The 21,725-nt window shown below is 43.0% G+C and overlaps 1 protein-coding gene across 2 annotated transcripts in view; it reads left to right on the top strand.

The window, feature by feature from the left end:
- Positions 1–21,725, top strand: part of TBX15 (T-box transcription factor 15) — a 111,134-nt gene that overhangs the window by 83,442 nt on the left and 5,967 nt on the right. Inside the window, exon 8 of one of the 2 annotated variants that reach the window (XM_008505448.2) lies at positions 6,887–9,096. The exons of the other annotated variant lie outside the window; for it this stretch is intronic. Coding sequence (XP_008503670.2) covers positions 6,887–7,671 — 785 coding nt within the window. The 3' untranslated portion in view covers positions 7,672–9,096. Of the gene's footprint in view, positions 1–6,886; positions 9,097–21,725 lie in introns of those variants that run through there. 2 annotated transcript variants of the gene reach the window in all.

The following is a 21,725-nucleotide window of genomic DNA, read 5'->3' as shown; positions in this document are numbered from 1 at the left end:
TATTACCATAACGGTCCTTTTTGGGCTCTGTGAGTTATATCTCAAAGCACTACAGAGCAGTCTTCATGTTTCCCCTGTGAACCCAGAAACTTGGCATGAGGAAGACTTCAGGTCTCATTTGGGCCTTTTAAAGATTTTAAAGTGGATTCATAGTTTGATAATTATCCAGGGGCTCTAGAGAGAAAACAGGCAGCTACCCTCCATGAAAGCAGAAATGGGTCTCATTCCTATGAGAAAGGCAAGTTTTCATTCCTAGAATCTGGAAAGAATGGGGGTAGAGTCTGGTATGTCACAAACCAGGTGTCTCTGCCCTTGCTTGGTGAGAAGACAAAGAGGAGGCATCAAAGCTGTTTAGTTTTCCAAGATGGTGAAGAAGGAACTCAGAAGGGTAGTGTTGGCACAAGGAGGACATGAAGAAGAATCTTTCAGTCCTTCTGAAGGCTGGATTTTTGAAAAACTAGGAATGCAAAGAGAGACCTTGAACTGTCAGCTATACTAGCAGTTGTCATGATATCTGAGAGAGGAGTGACACCAGGTATTTAGATACCTGGAGAAACAAGTAGGCATCAAGCAAGACTAGAGCAGGAAGCTGAATCCAGGTTTGTTCTAGGCCAGGCTCTTAAAAGACAGGAGATCAAATGATTGAAGTAGCTCCCTCTAACTTCATCTTCTATCAGTAGGATCACCTGGAAATCTGCACAAATCCTTCCTCATAACCAGCTCAGATTTCTTCCTTTGGTCAAGTACTTAATTTTTGTTCTGCAACCAAAGGTACAGTAGCATGGAAGAGACAGGGAGTAAGCTTCATAAGCCATCCTTAGGGTGCATGCATGTGCAAGTACACAGAAAGGTAAAGGAATTTTATTTTTATTCAAATTCTTTTTTCTGCATGCATGTCATCACTTTTATTTACTGTTTTGTTCAAGGATAGGACATAGCAAAACACTGGGAAGGATTGGTCTCTCCCATGCTTTAGAAAATCCCCTTGCAAATGTGTACATGTCTGCAGAGCCTTTGCGAAAATCAGTCCTTTCAGGAACGACTTAGATTACATCTGCATGGTCAGGCTCCTCTGTCTGTGCTCCACGCTGGCCAGACACATGCCAGCTCCTGGCCAGCTCCATTTGGAAAACTGGAGGGCTGCATTAGCATGGCTTCGTGCCCAAGTGAATATAAACTGCCTCTCAGGAGGGCTTATTAGTTCAAGCAAAGTGCCAGGAGGAGAGCTGCTAGCCAGAGGAGTGACTAGTGGCCACAGCCCCTCTTTCCTGCAGCCTCAGGCACTCAGACAGATGCCTGTCCAACGATGCAAATGTGTTGGGTATGTATCAGAAAAGGGGCTGTGGCTCCTACAAGACACCAATCAGCAAGGCTGTCTACTCCCAAGCCTCTGCCTTCAAGCTAGTCCTGCTCATATCTGAAGGTGGGAGAAAGTGGCTGGGCTGATGCTGTGGGCCAGATACTGTTCTGCTGGGCTGAGTACAGGTTCTGAGCCACAGCTGTGGCCATGATAAACTAAACTGGATTGTAGGTGGAAGTGGGCTGAGCTGCTTAGGTGTTTGCATTCCAAGGATAATAACTTTGTGCTTACTGACTGACACATCAAAACATAAAATCTTAAGACAAATCACCTTGTGGTTCCCATCCTTGTTAGAAAGTCAAGGCATCATCTCTGAGGACCCTCATCCACATTTGTTTTTGATGACGTGGTGTTACCACTGTTTAAACTCAACCACACTAGGAGCTGTGGGCTGCCAATGTGGTCAGATAAAGGCAGTGATCAAGTTGTCCAAACTAGTCTACAACTCTTGCCTGTAGCTGTCTGATGAGACTTTACCACTGCATGGGGCAGGGCCTTCATGTTCATATATCTTGTGCTGCTGCAGTTTCAGCTTGTGCTTGCTCTCATCCTATACCCTAAACAAGGCCTTCAAGGACGGAGAGGTTTGTACAGAGGCACTACAGGTGATGGTATCAACCAAGCCTGGAAACATTAGGAAGTAAAGTATGCTGTGGTTGAGTCCAAAGTGTGATTTATGTCTACCTTTCAGATAAAGGAGGTAGGTTCAACTGACGAGTGTGGTGTCATTCAAGAGAGATCCCAGAAATTTTTCCATACACAATTGCTTCAGGCTCCATTGGCACTCCTGCTCTCTCTCCTGGCTCCCTCTTGCCAGAAAGTTCCCTGGGCTAACACTGGCTGCTGGCAGATGTGTTTTCCATTTACACTGCAGTGTTAGAAGTTCTCTACGTGACCTGCCCTGTGTGGAAGAGGTTCATTTTGCCTTTCAGACACCCTGGCCTGCCAAATACTTCAAGAATGCTCCAGCCCCTCATCTAAAGGCACATCATACCCATGGACTGGGTATATTTGGCTTGCAGTTTAACCTGAAATTGTGCTTAACACAAGCTCAGTCTAGGTAGAGCAAAAGCAAGGGTCTATTTGGAACCTATAGAGAGACAACACCATTAACAAGTCTTAGAAGAAAGTAGGTGACTGGAAAAGAAAAACAGACCATAAGCTACTTGAGATGGAACTTTAATGGCACTTCTTATTTTTAACCAGATGAGAAGCTGCAGTTTCCTCCCTAATCCTTCTGGGCAGGTATTTGATATTGGTACACAGCCAACATTTCTATATGTTGTTCACAAGAGAAAAAATGCCATCCCACTACCACCTCCACCATGATTTCATTCTTTTTTCTCTCTCTCTCCCTCTTTTTTTTTTTTTTTTTTTTTTTTTTTCCCCATCTCTTTGCTTTACCAGTGTTTTTTTGGTCCAGTTTGTAGTTTTTAACCTTTCTTTCACTAGATTAGTCTCCACTCCCCCTCTTTGGAAATGCTCCTGCCCTTTTGATAAGGTCAATTTGGTTATCACTTTTATGCCCAGACAGAGTGCAGGCACTTTTCAGGATGGCACTACGGCTTGGCAGAGCCTGGGACAGAAGGATGGACACTTTCATCTGCCATGTGGGGCACTATTCAGATACAAAGGAAGGGAGTCTGAAGTTTGCATTTTATGTGAATGTGACTTTCTATCTGCACATACCTGGAACTGATATATGGAGAGCCAGAAATAACTGTCAGAAGACCAGACGATCATTAATTAATCAATCTTGAATCATGATAAGTGTGGAGATGAGAGATGCTGTGACATTCATTGTAAATGCTCTTGGTGCTGGCAGTTATTCCCAGGGCAGCAATGAGCAGAGAAAAAGAAAAGAGGAGAATTACTGAGGCATTCATATTGTTCTTCCTTAAATGTGGTTCTACTTGACTTATATCAGACCTAAACATAGCCCTGTGTGTCTGTTTAACTAGATTGGTTTGTATCCATGCCTTCCATTAAAAGGAGTTACACATCTGTGTATCTAGAGACTGCAGTTTGGTGTGGATACACTTGCTGGGCTTGCTGCCATCTCTCTGGGTATTTGGCTGACTTTGTTACAACTATGCTCCAAGTTATAACTGCACAAAAGTCCAGGTTGCGTTTGGCCCATATTTAGTGCTGCCAGCAAAGATGGATTAGAAATTATTGTTCAGAGTAGAGCTGTCTGACTGGAGAGGGTGAGCTGAGATGGATGTTGCTTTTTCTTGTTTCCCATTTCACTTCAAGATGTAAAGATTAATCTGCAAATGATCAGGAACTTCAGGCTTCTCTGTTATGCTCTGTTGCATATGCTCATAGCAGAATTGAGCTGTGTCCTGTACTTGTGGTTGGCATTTACAGCAAAGCATTCTTGAAAGATGCTCTAAAGGTCTGGCATTTGCTCCTGTTGATAGATCTCTCACCTCATCATCATTTAAAGCTATGAAGAATAAGATTTTTTTTACTTGGTTTCCTAATTACTGTGTTGTCACCTCACTGTTTTCCTGTTAGCTTGCGAACAGAGGTAATTCAGAGCAGAATCACTTAATCCCTCTTTTGGGTAAGCTAAAATATGCAGCTCAGTGTTTCAGTTTTGGAACCACTAAGAACTGCTAGTAATTGCTAATCAGAGATCCCTACTTACTCTCTTTGGAGACAAAGCCTCAGTTATGGCTACAACTTAATTGTAACCTCTTAGCAGATACTTAAAGCCTGTTGTTTGAGGTAACCAATGTGTGTGCTCCTCTCCTGCATAGTTTTAAATGGTTAAGTATGGAGTAAAGGAGGACTGAAATAAAGACATTGTAGTTAATAATTTATTTTACATATTTTATTTCAAACAGGTCATTAAATGCTCATACAAATATACATATGTATTTTTACTTACTCTCCAGACACTGTCAGCAAGTAAGTCATGGTCTGAAGTTTGCTCATGAAATATGTGGTGTAAAGAATCAGGTGTGGAATTACTGTGGGTTAAATACATCTCACTTTGTGCTGTATTTGTTTTGTGATTATGTGACCTCTGTATTTTGATCTTTGACAGCTAAGTGATGATATATGAACTCAGCTGTTTGACTGCCCTCTCTGCTGAAGTTTATCCTCTGTAGTGCAGGACTAACAGGAAAATGTGTGTCTGTAGTTGGGTATTTCAGTTTAAACTCACAGTTATCAGCAATTTCAGCTAAAATAGACTTTGAAATGGGACTATTTGTGTAGAGGCAGACATTTGCTTCTGCCTGTCTGGATGCAGTATTGACAACCTGCAACAAAGAGACAGGGAGAAAGGGTTCAGGATCTACCAACTTAACTTACCAAAACAAATCAGCCAGAGATTGTCTGTTGGACTTTAAATGAACCAGAGGAATGTACCTTTTAAAATACAAATTTATTAGAATTTCACACAAAAATCAATCCTGAAGCAAAAAAGCACTAGCAAGTTTGATATTTCAGTGTTGACACAAAGGGGATATAGAAAGCCATGATGCCATTAAAAACTTCAATTTTTCTCATGCATTCTAATGAGTTTTAATATTCTAATTCTAATAAGAATTAGACAATGAATATCTAATTCTAATGAGTTTTGACTCAATACCTATCTTTTATGCCTCTGAATGAATGTCTAAAGAACATCTAAAGAACATCTAAAGGACATGGCTTAGCAATAAGCATTCATCCCCATGGTCAGTAGTGGGAATGACTGCTCTGACATAGCAACACGGAACCAGGCATTTTCTTGATGGGTCAGCTGCAGTCATCCCAGGCAGTTCTTACTCAGATCTGGTTTTCTGCTTTTTTTCTGGATCTTTATTATTTTTATTTTTAATTAAAAATCAAATAAAATATTATCAATGTCTCAGAATTATCTTTTCACTCTAACACCTCATTCTGTTTCATTTTTCTTTCACGGCCTCTTAGGTGTCCCTGGAACCTTCTCTTTTCCAGGCTAAGCAATCCCACCTCTTTTTGGCCTTTCTTTGTAGGAGAGATGCTCCATTCTTCTGATGATTTTTGTGTCCCTCTCTGGACTTTCACCAACAAAGCCAAGTCTTTACCATAGAGAAATATGATCTCACATTCTCACCATCATATAATGACACAGAGCCTGTCTTTCTAGTGCATCTCTTAACCATTAGCATCACCTATTCTCCTGTTATCAGGCAGCACTGCATTCAGTTCCTCATGCATTTTGCAACAGATTGGTCTCAAATTCCTGCTGTTTTTTTTTTCCCACAAGGTGACACAAGAGAAAGCTAACCCTTACTTTTCATCCTCAATGTCCAATCTCTGCCTTGGTTAAATTTCAATTCCCTGCTCTAGCACCCTCTTTTCCAGTCCCTTTGACTCTCACCTGTCATCTTCAGGGCTGTCTGAAATGCCACATCACCAGTGGTCTTCCTAGTTCCTCTGGTTCTACTTACCACTTTGACAAACCACTTCTCCAGCACTTCTTTACTTCTTTTATGAGAGTCTTCAGTGTTAGTTGCACTAATGCAGAAATGGAATCTCATGTAAAGAAAAAAAGGGAAAAAAGAAAGAAAGAAAGGTTTCACACTGGAAGACTGCATTCCTGTACGGAAAGACTTGATTTTCCTCATTAACCTTCAAGGAATCTTCCTCTGACTCAGAATCTTGCATATAAATAACCTCTTGTCAAGCTAAAAATTGTGCCATGAGCTTCCTCCTATCATTCACTGTTACTGTTTTTGGTAGTATCATGCAGTATTTTTTTCCCAGGTCAGAACATGTGAGCATCCCTGCTGTGCAAAATAATTCATAGTATTAATAATGTATAATACATTGATACTGCTGACAAGCATGTATGTCAATATTTGGTTAGCACCAGTGATACAACATATGGAATCCCTTTTCAAGTTAAAGCACATGACTGAAAAATCTGACATATCCCCTTTGTGCTCAGCTCAAGCTATACTGAAGCTGTGTCCATTCATTTAGTGTGACTCCTGGCTTAAGTCAATACTGCTCCAATATGAGTCTGAAAAAAATGCTCAGCAGTGCAGAAGTCCAGTATGCTTTCAGACACTTTCTGCCACAAGCCCCTTGAATGGATGCTTAAGCACGTTTGTAGTGGAGCCATGCAACCCACTGACTGGTCGTCTTTCTGAGAGAGGGAGATGAAACTTTTTTTTTTTTTTTAAAAAAAGGACTAGATAAACATGCCTGGAAATGGCAGTTCTCTTGACTGATGAAGTGGTGCTTCCTTATAGCTTTTCCCACTGCCTTCCATTGCTCTGTGACACGCTTGATTCCCTCTCCTATTTTAAAAGGGAAGAAAAATCTCCATTGAAAAACAAAATCATAACAAAAAAGCCGCAGGAAGGACCAAGGGATGCTATTAATAAAGTGAGGGCACTTGCCAAGAAAGGCTGAGTTTTCCAGCGGCCATTTTACCACCCTTGTTTCTTTATTAAACTAAGCTGTTTTTTAACGAGACTGTCTCATTTTGCAGATGTGGTCCCAGGCACTCAACATCCTCCCATGTGTTTTGTTTTACAGGAGGCAGCACAGGCACCTCCCCGACCACCTCCAGCACAGGGACCCCATCTCCCTCTGCTTCCTCTCACCTTCTCTCTCCATCCTGCTCCCCTCCAGCCTTTCATCTGGCCCCCAACACTTTCAACGTTGGCTGCCGGGAGAGTCAGCTTTGCAACCTCAACCTGTCAGATTATCCCCCGTGTGCCAGAAGCAACATGGCTGCCTTGCAGAGCTACCCAGGGCTGAGTGATGGTGGCTACAACCGGCTACAGAGTGGCACCGCTTCTGCCTCGCAGCCCTCTGAAACTTTCATGCCTCAGAGGACTCCATCCTTGATCTCAGGAATGCCGACTCCTTCCTCCCTGCCCAGTAACAGCAAGATGGAGGCATACAGCAGCCAGCTGGGCTCCTTCCCCAGCTCCCAGTTCCAGTATGTCATGCAAGCAGGCAACCCTGCCTCCACCTCCTCCTCCTCACACATGTTTGGTGGCGGCCACATGCAGCAGAGCTCCTACAACGCCTTCTCCCTGCACAATCCCTACAACATCTATGGATACAATTTCCCTGCTTCCCCCAGGCTGGCGGCGAGCCCAGAGAAACTCACCACCTCCCAAAGCACTTTACTCTGCTCTTCCCCATCCAGCGGGGCTTTTGGAGAGAGGCAATACCTTTCCACAGGGATGGATCATGGGATGCACATGATCAGCCCTCCCTCCGGCAACCAGCAGACGGCCAACGCCTGTGACAACAGACAGTACGGTGCAGTTCAGGGCTCCTCTTCACAAATGTCTGTGCACATGGTCTAACAAGCTGCACCTCTCCTTGGCATCGAAAGCAGCAGGACCTTTGCCGTTTCCAGGGGTAGACCCATCCCACTACCTTTTTTGCCTTCAAACATATAGCGGAACTAGTATTTCAATGTTAAATAAGAACACAAGCCATCTAGGTGTGCACCCAGAACCTTGTGGAAAGCCTCGACTGACAGCCATTGCAGCTTGTTGTACCCCAGGGCCACCAGACCTGTCATAGAGCATCTGCTCTTTCTGGACATTGCAGAGAGAAGGGCATGATTTTAATGAGCAGATGGAGAGAAGCAGTTGAAAATACCATTAACTCTCAGCTTGTGTGAGCTCTTGGCATGAAGGGAGCTGTGACCCTTTGCTGTCTTCTTCAGGTGTTGAAGAAAGGCGGTCTCCAAAGGCTTCACACTCTGAAGCTACACTGCCCATATCTTTAAAGACCTTTCCATTCTCAGACTGTTTCTCCCTGCTGGCGTGTCTCTGCCCTTTTCTGAAGCCAACAGTGGCCCATGGCTCCTTCTCCCACTTTAGCAGAGGTGTGAGGCTGCTGGGCTAGAGTCTCTCCTCCCAAAGATGTTTTTGCATTTTCACCTTGGCTCTGCCTGACAAGTGCTTTCTTTGTGAGGGTAAAGCTTACCAGCATCCAGCCTGCAGACGGAGATGAGAGAGAAGAGAGAGAAAAATTTTAACCTACAAGTGAGCCTCAGATACAAGCAGGGACTGATATTCTCAAAGATGCATGGGGGAGAGGGGGCTCAGCTCCTGTTGATGTGACCTGAAGTGATGCATCCAAACTGAAAGGATGACAGCCTTTGTGGGGAATGTGTGTCCCATAGCACTCAACTTAATGGGAGGAAACTGTGTAGACTGAGCTCACAGGAAAGAGCAGAGAAAAGAGAGAGCTCTGCCCTACAGAAGTGCAGCCAACCACCCTCACCTTGCATGCAAGAGTTGCCATAGAAAACCATTAGCATTTCAGTAACAGTAAGGTCGAGTAGTTGCAAACCTCCTGCCTGCCACATGATCTCTGTTTAACCAAATAGATCATTGCCTTTTGACATCTTTCCTTTCTGGTGTTTTTGTTTTTGTTTTTGTTTCTTTCTTTCTCTTCTTTTTTTTTTTTTCTTCAAATCCTTTAAAAATAAGAAAACAATTGTAGCTTGGTGCAAGCTATGCATTTAAGAAGTTGTGTTGAAATGCAAATACCAAGTAACAGAATACAAATATTATTGAGATTTGTGTGAGGTGTTGTAGATAAATGTATTTATATGCCTAGTGGGGAATTCAATATTATGAATATAAAAGAGGGCAATAAAAATGGTATGTAAAATATGTATGAAGAAAAAAGTGTATAAAGATTTGCCCTATGCACGGAACTCTGTTTCTAAGTGCCAAGCACAGAATGCGCTAAATAAATCTTTGCAATTGTTCCTTCTGTGTTTTTCTCTGTCTGTGAGGCTTCCTCAGTGGTCCTCTAGAGATAGACATTTTCAAAATACTGCCATGCATGTTTGCACAACAGAGGAAATGAGAATACTAAAGTAGGTACTATTAAATGAAGGTGCTAAATTGTGAAGTCCAGGCAATATTACAATAAAAATAAAAATTCTGTCTTCTAAGAGATTTTAAAAGTTGAGTGCTTGGGATCTCTAAGGTGCCTGACTTCACAGGAAGTGTGTCTTAAGGACAGCTAGCATTGTTATTTTGGTTTTTAAACTCTAATAAAAGGCTCTTCATTTTTCCAAGTAAACGTAGAAAATAATACTTATTAATAATAGTATTATTTGTTTCTCATATTTAAATGTCATTTTAAGGTATGTGTCAGTTTTCCATTTGCACTACAATTCTAATATGAAATTGAGACCTTAACACTGAAAGCTGTGGGGAAGCTGTAAATTATGGCTGCAGAGTTTACAGGTTTCCTCATGTCAATAAAACTTTTCTTTTTTTTTAGTTGAATTGTGAAAGCACCAGGAAGGTATGAAGACCTTGAAAGAGAAATTCTGGAAGTATTTCTTGATTTTTATTTTTACAGGGCAAGACAAATATACCTGTACCATTCCCAGTTCTTTGCCTAGTCTGTCCAGTGGTGTTCTGGTTTTTATTGCATCTGGCATGGATATTGCTGAAAAGGGTTGGAAGGACTGTGGATGGCAGAGAATCTGTCTCTTCCCTTGTTACCTTCTAGTTACCTCTGATAATTAATTCTTTGTTTTCTAAAGTCCTTTCGGAATCTTTCTAAAATAGTGTTCAATCTGTGCTTTGAATTTTGCCATGCTTCTGGGTTTGACTCCATCCTATGGCAACGATTTCTAGAGGTTAATAGTATGTTAGGTGAGCCAGTATTTCCTTCTGATGGCTACTCACATTAGATCGTGCTTTCTTATTTATTCCATTTAATTCTTTGTGAGCAAGTCTTTATTTCACCTAAGAAGAGAATATGGTTCAGCAAATTTAGAGTAATTCTCAGTATCAAAATAAATGTTTCTAATTTTGTTAAAAGAAAAAAAAATGAAATCAATAAAAAATCACCAGAGTCACTGAAGAAAGCAAAATACAAATGTAGGGCACAAATTTCAATATTAGTGTGAAGAACTGCAGTCCCTGTTTCAATTCATTTTAGTAGGCATCCATAGGGAAGAGCTTTGAATTCATCAGCTGGACTCTTCAGCAATACGACCCTTTAATGTACTGACCACCCTGTTCCTGATCCAACAACACTTCTGAACATACTGAGATGATAACACTATCAATCCAATTCCCTTCAGTGTGAAACTTATTGACCTCAAGGTGAGCATTTGTTGACCATAATTATTGACCATATTTATTTAACCCTTATAGGGAAGATATGTAAAAAAGGGATTCAGTTGGCTAGTTATTCCTTCATCTTAGCATATGTGTGTTTCATTGGCTAGAAATCAGAACTTCAGCGTGAGGACTGAAAAAAGTGCAGGACAAAAAACACCCCAAAAACCAGAGAGAGGCTTCCCTGTCTTAAGATGAAAGTACAAAAACACAATTTAGTGTGAAAGTTACACTAGTGGTCTACAATGATTAAGTACAAGCTAACAGTGCATTGGAACAAATTAGTAAACTCCTTCTTTGCTTGTCACTGTGCAAAGTCAAATAAAGCACTATTTGGAGAGCAGTAGAAATGATAACAGGCTGAAGCATGTTAAAATTATTTACTTAGTGTTCAGTTAGGTGCACTGGTGAATCACAGAATGGTTTGGGTTAGAAGGGACCTTAAAGATTGTCTAGTTCCAACCTCCCTGCTCATGGGGCCATGCTGCTCAAAGCCCCATCCAGCCTGGTCCTGAACACTACTGGGGAGGGGGCATCCACAACCTCTCTGGGCAACCTGTTCCAGTGTCTCACCACCTCATTGTAAATATTCCTTCTTAATATTAAACTCAAATCTACCCAGGATAAGACTCCACTGAGCACACAATATGCTTAAGGCCTCGACACCCTCCCCAGAAACACAAGGTGAGCATTGAATTCGAAGTGACCTGGCTATGACAGATGTATCTCATGCACAGCAGTGCCTCTTCTCCCCCTTCCACCCCACGAGTCTCTGAGCCATTTGCCACTTTCTGCTTGAGGTTTCCCACAGAAGGGGTGATGCAAGGCGCAATGGGAGACAGGAACTGGGGCCAGTGTGGGAGATCTGCTTGAGACCAGCTTGCCTGGTAGGCAGCCTGGGCTTGCAGTACACAGAGCAACCACCCCTGGGGTGGGGCAACCACCCCATTCCCTTTCCTTAGGTGACTGCCTTGACCACAGGGCTTAAAAGCCCTCCTGGCATAGTCACACTCTTGTTCATAAGGCCTTTGCTCATTTGCAAAGCACGTGTGCACGGGAGGACAGATATGGCTGTTGTGTGGTTCCTCTCCCCTTCCTTCCTTCGCTGCTTTACCTTGAACATTTGAGCCCCTTGGCCAACTTTAAGCAGATTTGATAGTGTGGTAACATTTGCGAAGATGTTAAGTTCTCATTTGTTTTTTTAAGAAGAGACAGGAGAGGAGGAATGGTCGCTGATGCATTTTCCCAGAACGGGAGAGGCCACCATGTGGCATCTCTTTATTCAAAAAAGCCACACAAGGAACAGGTGACCTGCATGTGTGCACATATACACCCCCTCCAAGTTTTGATGAGCACACGCATCTTATTAGACACCAGAAGACCTACCATGAGCTGCAGAAACCAGGAGTGGTCTTTACTCCACCACTCCTGGACTGACACATTTACTCTTTGCCTATCCAGGCTTCTGTCTTCCAGTTCACAGGGAGAGAAGGCTCACTATCTCCCAGGTACATGCTACAAATTTAAAAGGTTGAACATTATCATTTTGAAGAAGTACCCTTGTATAAAAGACCGGTCCAAATGCCAGGAACGTTAGTGGAAGTCTTGGCTAGAAGAGATCCCTCATCTTGCAGCACAGGCAGTTCGAAATCCAAACTTGTCAACTTGTTACACAACTGAAAAGAATGGGGCAAAAATAATCAGAGTGGGTTTATCAGCTTTGCAGAGTTTATTTAGCTTCATTCCTTAACACACTGATGGGCACAGGACATAAATATTTTTGTGACCACGGTCTCTGCAGCTCAACAAAATCAAGTCATTGCACTACAGTACAACGTAGTGTTCTTGAAGGGAATGTAAGTACTATGTGCTAAAGCAAACATAAATATAAATAAGATACAAGGCCTGTGACACTGTCACAAATACGCATCAGCAAAAATCATAGCAGATGATCTGCTAGGGTGGCTGACATTGCATATGGGGTGAAGCCTCACTGATAGTCATTTGCCATTAAGAAAAATAAAAAAAAGGGTTCAGACTTTTTTCCCCCAGCACAAGTAGGTGCACTGGCCCAGAGCACACACCCCATGTTAGACTAGTACTAGCAGATGAGGTTTTATGGATGTTGCTTGTTGAGCATCATTCTAAACAAAACAACAAAATGAAAATGCACTTAAAGCTTGGGCAGAACATCTGAGCATGTCAGCTACATGCTACAAATGCAGCTATAGCAGCAGTGGCAGAAATTTGTGATGACGGTGCTGGTGTGGCCAACGGGTAAGTTGCCATAAATAAGCCAACTCCTGTCCAAGGAACATATAACCCCTTAAACATTGTGTCTTTCTTAGAAAACCAGCCTGCAGGATCACCCATTTTTGGACAGGTCTGTAACCCAGTGTTTTGAGCGCACTGATGGGACCATTTCTGAGAACTTGACTACTGGTCTGCTGGGACAGGTTTGTCCTGCCTGCTGCTGACCCACAAGACTTCTGCTGGAAAAGCAGCTCAGTCAGTGTTTGGACTGCTCCTTCTAATTTTTCTGATTGCTATCTTGGAAAATGTCCAGAATGCAGCTAAAATCCCTGGAACTCTTTTCATGGGTTTTTTTTCTGGGTCAGTACCTGTTACTTATCCTGACCACAGATGGGAGAAGAAGTGTATGGAGCATAACTCTATAAATATTAGCTCCTTTCTAAAATGAAAATCTCCAATAATTCTAGCCTGCCTGAATGCAGAACTAGACTAGAGAAGAGCAGTTGACATGGCTGCATGCTGTCGTGTTGCAACAGCCCAGTGATGAGCAGGGATTCTGTGTTGGATAGTGGTTGGCATCAGCTGATTCAGGAAGGAGCAATGAGACTCCACAGCCGGGTTAACTGTGCAGTAATCTGTCTGTGGATAACTGAGATCGTCTGTTTTTCTGACTTAATGTGGAACTCTTTGCATGCTGTGGGAGAGAAGGATTAGGAGCCCATATAGTTTTACACTAGTTGAAGTTCCTACAGATGCTGTTCTTGTTCAGTAATGTTCTAAATTTGTTGAGCATTTTGGAAGCTCTGACATTCAGCTGGATAATGTCCTTCACTGCTGAGATAGGGTGGCTTCTAGAGGCTCCTCTCAGGTGCCTATCTTTTCCATAAGTTGACCAGCAGCTTGTTTTCCGGGGTCAAAACATGGAAACAACACAAATTTCCCTTCCTGTATGTCAGAAAAGAAAATGAAACTTGATTTTGAATCAAGTAATATGACAGCAAAAGTTATGAGGGTAAATGGGATCTGCAAGTAGCCAAAGTTTGGGCCCCTCACTACAGAAAGGACATTGAGATACTAGAGCATGGACAAAGAAGGGCAGCAGAGCTGATGAAGGGTTTGGAACACAACTCCTATGAGGAGCAGCTGAGGGAACTGGAATTGTTTAGCCTGGAGAAGAGGAGGCTGAAGGGAGACCTTACTGCTCTCTACAGCCACCTTAAGGGAGGGAGTAAAGAGGTAGGGATCAGTCTATTCAATGAAGTTACATTACAAGTGATAAGATGACAGGTAATGGCCTCAAGTTGCACCAGGGGAGTTCTGGATTGGATGTTGGGAAGAATTGTTTCCTGAAAGGGTTATCAGACATTGGAACAGGCTGCCCAGGGCAATGGTGGAGTCACCATTCCTGGAGGTATTTAAGAGTGGTATAGACATTGTGCTTAAGGATATGGCTTAATTAAGGCCTTGTCAGTGGTGAATGATTGGAGTTGATGATGTTGAATGTCTTTTCCAACTAAGGTAATGCCGTGATTCACCAGCCATCCTGGGCTCTGCTGGGCCACGTCTTCCCTTGAGCACCCAGCTGTGCACACCCCAGATGTGCAGATACAGTATCCAGATGATACTAGATGACTATTTTCCAGATTACTAGATACAGTAGTACTGAAAAGACACAGAGCTGTCCTGAGTGAGACTGTGAGCAGAGAGCATCAGTGCTTTTCTTAGGATGTTGGGAAGGGTGGTGCTGGTTCAGCCAAAAAGACAGGCTGCCTCTAGTAATTTTCATTCAAGGTGCCTGTGCCTGGAAAGGGCTTTTCCCTCCAGACTACACAGCAGACAGTCCTGGGGGCATGCTGTACCATGCACTGCCTTCCTGGTGTGTTCTTTGTAAGAATCGGGAGTGTCCCTGGGGTAGGGAGTTGACATGGCCTTGATTTCCACTTCTACCTTTATAACATTTCCTTTAATGTGCAGTCAGGTAACAGCACATTAGTAGAGTTGCATTTCAAGCTGGTGTAACTGGACCAGGAACAGGCACAAATAAATAAAAAATAAATAAAGAATGTGGTCTAGTAATTGGAGACTTGGTGCAATTACCTGCATCTGCCTCTCCCAATAAAGCTGGAACAAGTTGCTGTGCAACTAACCAAGCATAAATTTAAACACAGCCTACCAACCATCCAAATCGGGGCCAGCACTGTGGTCCACAGCTTATATAGTGTTGCTATGCAAGGGTCTGTACACAGAAGTATGAATATTACTCAGAAGTATGAATGCAGGTGTGTGTGTTAAAGCACCAGTGAAACACAAGAGCAAGGATGCAATGAAATAGAGCAATGAATGGCCTGTCCTGATAGCCAGGGTCATGATCAACAATAGCAAAGCTGGTAAACACTGAGGAATGTGTTGCTTTCATCAAAATCACAGCATAGATAGCTCTACAGCAGAAAACCTGCAATCCAGTAATGGGAGGATGGTAACAAGAGTACAGCACACTCTATGTGCCCTTTCTCCTTCCTGTAACTTCAAACAAGAACCCAAGCTTTAACAGCAAGCTGCCCAAAATGAGGATGAAGCAGGCAATGTGAAGCAATGTTACCCGAGGTTTATGATAGGTAATTAACCAAGTTTCCAAGGTGGAAGCTCAGTACCTGTGACTTCTGAAATATATAAAAGACCTATCTAAAACCAAATTCATTGCCACCAGTGAAAAGAAAGCCAGAAGATGAAGTGAAGGTTTGATGGTGGTCTCCCCCTACATGCAAATGATTCTGCCCAGAACATATGGAGACATACATTTGGAACTTGTGAGTCCCATGTGTGCATTGGCTCTCTCATGTTTTTTGGAAACCTAAATAAAAATCACTTTCATCTCTATACAGTCTTGCACTCAGTTTTGTTACATCAGTTTCTGCAGCTGTAGTATTACATATAAAATACTCCAGCTCCTAACTCAGTGAACATTACAAAGTTGGGAGCAGTCTCAAGTTTTACAGAAGACCAGAGGAAACTAAAAAAAAATTTGTTGAACTGAGGGAAAAAAGTAAAAAGAATAACAGAGTACATAAAAAGATAAGTTAGCCTGAAGAAACCTGCATAAAAATGAAAAATATAATGCACAGATCTGAAATAAGAACAAACTGGCCATGAACACATAACAAAAGAGACAGCATAGAGTCTGTAAAGATGTTTTATGAATAGCTGAGATACTTTTGGATAGTTAACAGTAAACTGCCCTCTTTCTTGCATACTTCCAAAGCTGGCCACCATAGGTTTTAATCACAAAGACAAAAACATCAGTCTTTGAAAGGAAACATAATTCTTTATACATAAAATGTGCTGTATTTGATTTGTTTTTTACACTGTTTACAGTATTGCATACACTGTTTATAGTTACTGAATGAACTAGGCAACTAATCACTAAACAGTCACAATTATAATCACATCAAATTAGTTTTGCTGTCTGTACACAAACATAAGTGCTTTTATGCTCTGTTTAATTGTTTTTTTGTTTGGTTATACACATAGTATCCGTGACTTGCCCCTACAAGGCAAGCAGGGAGCTCACAATTTCAACTGAGCTTGAATCCAAACATTAAAAATTCTCTATGTTCATCCATCCATAATATCTATGTTTTCTTCTCCCTTCAGTTGCTGCCATAACTGTACCACTGGGGGTTTCTTTAACTCAGTTCTCCACTACTTTATGCTCTTTATGTGAGGGAGCAACTAGAATGTGCTGAGTTTTGTGCAGGGGCTGATGAGGGGCAAGTTGAAAGTTTGTGGGTAAGAATTAAGGGGCAGGCTGGTGTGGGTGATACAGTTGTGGGGGTCTACTACAGACCTCCTGATCAAGGCGAGAAAGTTGATGAGGCCTTCTACAGGCAGCTGAAAGTAGCCTCACAACTTCAATCCCTAGTTCTCATGGGTGATTTTAACTACCCTGATATCTGCTGGTTGACTCACACAGCCAGCCTTTCACAGTCTAAGAGGTTCCTCCAGTGCATTGACGATAACTTCTTAATGCAAATGGTGGACAAGCCGACTAGAAGAGGAGCGCTGCTGGATCTTGTACTAACCAACAAGGAGGGCCTTGTTGAAGCAGTGGTGGTCAATGGCAGCCTTGGCTGCAGTGATCATGAGATGGTTGAGTTCAGGATCCTGTGTGGAAGGACCAGAATGCCCAGTAGGACCAGAACCCTGGACTTCCGCAGGGCAAACTTTGGCCTCCTCAATCAACTGTTAAGAGAAATCCCATGGGACAGGGTGTTAGAAGATAAAGGGGCTCAAGATAGCTGGTCAATATTCAAAGACCACTATCTGCAAGCACAGGATCAGAGCATCCCTATGGTTAGGAAATCCAGTAAGGGAGCTAGGAGGCCTGCATGGTTAAAAAAGGAACTGCTGGGAAAACTTAAGTGGAAAAGGAAAATCTACAGATCATGGAAGGGGGGGCTGGTCACTTGGGAGGAATACAGGACTGTCGTCAGAGGATGTAGGGAGGCAATTCGGAAAGCTAAGGCCTCCTTGGAACTTAACCTTGCAAGTCAGGTTAAGGATAATAGAAAGGGCTTTTTCAAATACATAGCTAGTAAAACTAACACCAGAGGCAATATTGGCCCACTAAGGGATGAGATGGGAGCCCTGGTGACAGAGGATATAAAGAAGGCAGAGGTGCTGAACACCTTCTTTGCCTCTGTCTTTACTCCTGCAGGGTTTCCGCATGAGCCCCAGATTCATTTAGCCCCAGAAGTAGTCGAGATAGATGAGGAGCTTGACATAGTAGATGAGGATTGGGTTAGGGATCAGCTGAGTAATCTGGACATCCATAAGTCGATGGGTCCAGATGGAATGCATCCAAGGGTGCTGAGGGAACTGGTGGAGGTCATTGCTAGGCCACTCTCCATCATCTTCAGTAAGTCATGGGTAACAGGAGAGGTGCCTGAGGACTGGAGAATAGCAAATGTCACTCCAGTCTACAAAAAGGGCAAAAAGGAGGACCCGGGTAACTATAGACCGGTCAGCCTCACCTCCATCCCTGGAAAGGTGATGGAACAACTTGTTCTTGTCGCTATCTCCAGGCATATCAAGGACATGGGGGTCATCAAGAGCAGTCAGCATGGTTTTATCAAGGGTAAATCATGTTTGACTAACCTCATAGCCTTCTATGAGGAAATTACTAGGTGGATAGATGATGGAAGAGCGGTAGATGTGGTTTATCTTGATTTCAGTAAAGCATTTGACACCGTCTCTCACAGCATCCTTGTAGATAAGTTGACCAAGTGTGGGTTTGGTGATCAGGTAGTGAGGTGGATCAGGAACTGGTTGAAAGGAAGGAGTCAGAGAGTTGTAGTCAATGGGGCAGAATCTGGTTGGAGGTGTGTGACTAGTGGAGTCCCTCAGGGGTCGGTACTGGGACCGGTGTTGTTCAATATCTTCATCAACGACTTGGATGAGGGTATAGAGTGTACCCTCAGCAAGTTTGCTGATGACACTAAGCTGGGAGGAGTGGCTGACACACCGGAAGGCCGTGCGGCCATTCAGAGAGACTTAGACAGGCTAGAGAGTTGGGCAGAGAGAAACATGATGAAGTTCAACAAGGGGAAGTGTAGAGTTTTGCATTTGGGGAAGAACAACACGATGTCCCAGTATAGGTTGGGGGCTGACCTGCTGGAGAGCAGTGTAGGTGAAAGAGACCTGGGGGTCCTGGTAGACAAGAGGATGACCATGAGCCAGCAATGTGCCCTTGTGGCCAAGAAGGCCAATGGCATCCTGGGGTGCATTAGGAAGGGTGTGGTTAGTAGGTCAAGAGAGGTTCTCCTCCCCCTCTATTCTGCATTGGTGAGGCCACACCTGGAGTATTGTGTCCAGTTCTGGGCCCCTCAGTTCAAGAAGGACAGGGAAGTGCTTGAAAGAGTCCAGCGCAGAGCTACGAAGATGATTAAGGGAGTGGAACATCTCCCTTATGAGGAAAGGCTGAGGGAGCTGGGTCTCTTTAGTTTGGAGAAAAGGAGACTGAGGGGTGACCTCATCAATGTTTTCAAATATGTAAGGAGCGAGTGTCAGGGAGATGGAGTTAGGCTTTTCTCAGTGATTACCAGTGATAGGACAAGGGGTAATGGGTGTAAATTGGAGCATAGGAGGTTCAAGTTGAATATTCGAAAAAATTTTTTTACTGTAAGGGTGACAGAGCCCTGGAACAGGCTGCCCAGGGAGGTTGTGGAGTCTCCTTCACTGGAGACATTCAAAACCCGCTTGGACACGTTCCTGCGCGATGTACTCTAGGTGGCCCTGCTCTGGCAGGGGGGGTTGGACTAGATGATCTTTCGAGGTCCCTTCCAACCCCTAGGATTCTATGATTCTATGATTCTATGAAACAAATATAATTTCACATGTTCCTATTTTATGTGGAATAGTTTTAAAGAAAATTAGGCTGTTTTATATAGCCAGAAAAATACCTTCAACTTCCTCTTTACAATAGTACTTGAAAATTTATCCTTTGTTTTCCATGGCCAAGGCACTTAAAAATGCAACCAAGTTAAGTTGGTTAAGTTGCACCTCCCTTGCTGGTCAAACCCTCATTTTACATACCAGTAAATTGAACAGAAGACCTGCCCTTGACCATGCATAACTTACATCAGAATCAGCTCCATCTATTGTAAAGCCGTATTCACTGGTAGAAAGAATGACAAATTTGTATTTCCAGCATTTATGTCAGGTGGGAGGGAAAGTTTTCTGCATGATGACTGACACCACCAAGCACAGGTATTCTGAGCTATGTTTCTCACATAACTACTGCAACATCATGCAGACATTGCAGCCTTAGTGAGACCAAGCTTAGTACTTTGTCACTGACCCTTGGCAAGGTGGTGGCGAAAGAGTTCCCAGCTGAGGCTGGAAAGGCTGTGGGTTGGTTGCACAGGCAGCAAAGCTTGATCATTCCATGCTGCTCCAGAGTAGTCCTGCCAATGGAAGCCTCTGGGACACCATTGCCAGCTCCTTCCCAGCAGGCAGAGCTGAAAAGTGCACCCCTGGAAACATGGTATTTGTGCCGATGGGCTCTTTGGTTTGGTTTTACTCTCCCTCTGTGTGTGGGTAAACGTGGCCCCGTGCCAGCAGCCTTGTGTAGGTGCACAGAGAAAAAGAGACAGTTGTCCAAACAATATGGTATGGAGAGCTGGGGAAAAGACATGTTGAAAATGTGAAGGACATTCACGTTAAAGGAAGGACATTCACGTTAAAGGAAGGAAACCCAAAACAAATAAGAGTACATCAAGCAGCCAAATTAAACAAGACACAATGGAGGCCAACTTTGCCTTGCAGGCATTTCATGAGCCCACATCCCAGAGTTCTGGAGATGCTGGGGGGAGATCCATGTGTCCTTCCAGGTATTATTTAACTTGGACATGTGTGAAGAATTTTAACTCCTTTGTGACTTGCCTGCTTCTAGAGCACTCACATTTTCTCACTTTCTGCTTTATTCCTGGATGCTCTTTGTTGGGTGACTTTTGAAGACAAACAATTGCTTTCTATTTAGAAAAATAATCAGCGGGGGCAAAGCATAAAGTCATAGTCACAGCATCTTGGAGGAAAATAGACACTGTATTTTGAAAAGGATTTGGAATGAAAACACAAAGCCTAATGAGATTTAAATGTAGAAAACCAAAAATTCATTTCCACCCCCTTTGCCCTCCCTTTATTCATGAAGTCACTATTCTCATCTTGCAGATTATGGCATTTTGCCGAGATCCTAAGACAGCCACCAGAAAAAGTGTTCTTTCTCTTGCAAGCACAAAGCAGGATCAAGCTGGCCAAGAGAAAATCACAGTGGTTTCTTTAAGCTACAAAGGCTATAACCAGCTATAGAAAGATGTCCATAAAAAGCAGGTTACCTCTCTCAACCCCTAACAAATGCAATGCATAGGCACAGGAGAAAAAGGAGACCAGATTGAAATGTGTAAAATGGTGAATATACACTGAATTTCAGCATTGTTGCTCATGAAGAGCTTGCTTGCAAAGGAATTGTTCAAGCACCAGTGCAGGTGCATACAAAGGATGAGGAGCAGGAGAATGTCCCTGAATGTGCAAGATGTGGCAGATCTCAGCTCAACAAGGTTAATCTTTCTTTTGAGCACTTGGTTGCAGCAGGCTGGCATTCTGAAGAAGGAGGGCTGACATAGTTGACAGCTCTACTCCTGCTTCTGCAGCAAACAACTTTTCTCACAGCATTACCCATTGTGCCTCTGCTCAAATTTCAGGAGGTGGACCTCTGTTCAACTCAGGACTTGTGCCAGCATCACCCAAGTTTTGCATCCCATGTTGTTCTCAGCCCACCTGGAAAGAAAGTGATCACTTGCTCTCTGATGCTGCATTGACCTTCTTCAACTAGGCATAATTTACTCTTAATAAAATGTGATTTTTTGGGGGGAAAATTGATAGCATGAGGGGGTAAGGGATTGTGAATATTCTTCTCCCCTGGCATATTTCTCTGCAGGCAGATTCTGCAAACTTTAAAGACCTCCTGGCCGTATCAGTGCAGCTACTTGCTCTGTCACAACCTCTGGGACAATAATGGCAAAGTGAATGCTGACTTACCAAAGCTAGGCTGCAGCACACATATTTTCAGTGTCCATTTCTGAGTTACTTTGTCGCTATTGAAGTCCAATGTGAGCTGAAGATCCAGTTTAGAACTCTCTCCTCATAACCATCTCCCCAGTGCAAAAAAGGACTTACTACAAAGATAAATTTGTGTTCCTTGGAGAGAAAGATTTATTTGTTGAATTTTGGCTCTAGATTTGAATCACTTCCAAGGGAAAGTGATGGCAGTTAGGGCATGGAGTCAGTTTGGCTAGATGGGGAAACCCTCTGAAACAGGAGAAAGTCTTAAATATGTACTCAGCATCAACAACATTCCTAATATTCTGTCTATAGTAACATGGATGTCTGTATGCCAAAGTCTGCAGCCAAAGTCTTCAGGTCTGTAAAAACATATCTGCTGCCCA

Source organism: Calypte anna, chromosome 1, assembly GCF_003957555.1.
Source record: "Calypte anna isolate BGI_N300 chromosome 1, bCalAnn1_v1.p, whole genome shotgun sequence".
NCBI classification, from domain to species: Eukaryota; Metazoa; Chordata; class Aves; order Apodiformes; family Trochilidae; genus Calypte; species Calypte anna.
The sequence above is the reverse complement of the archived record's forward strand: the minus strand, read 5'-3'. Positions and strand labels throughout refer to the sequence as shown.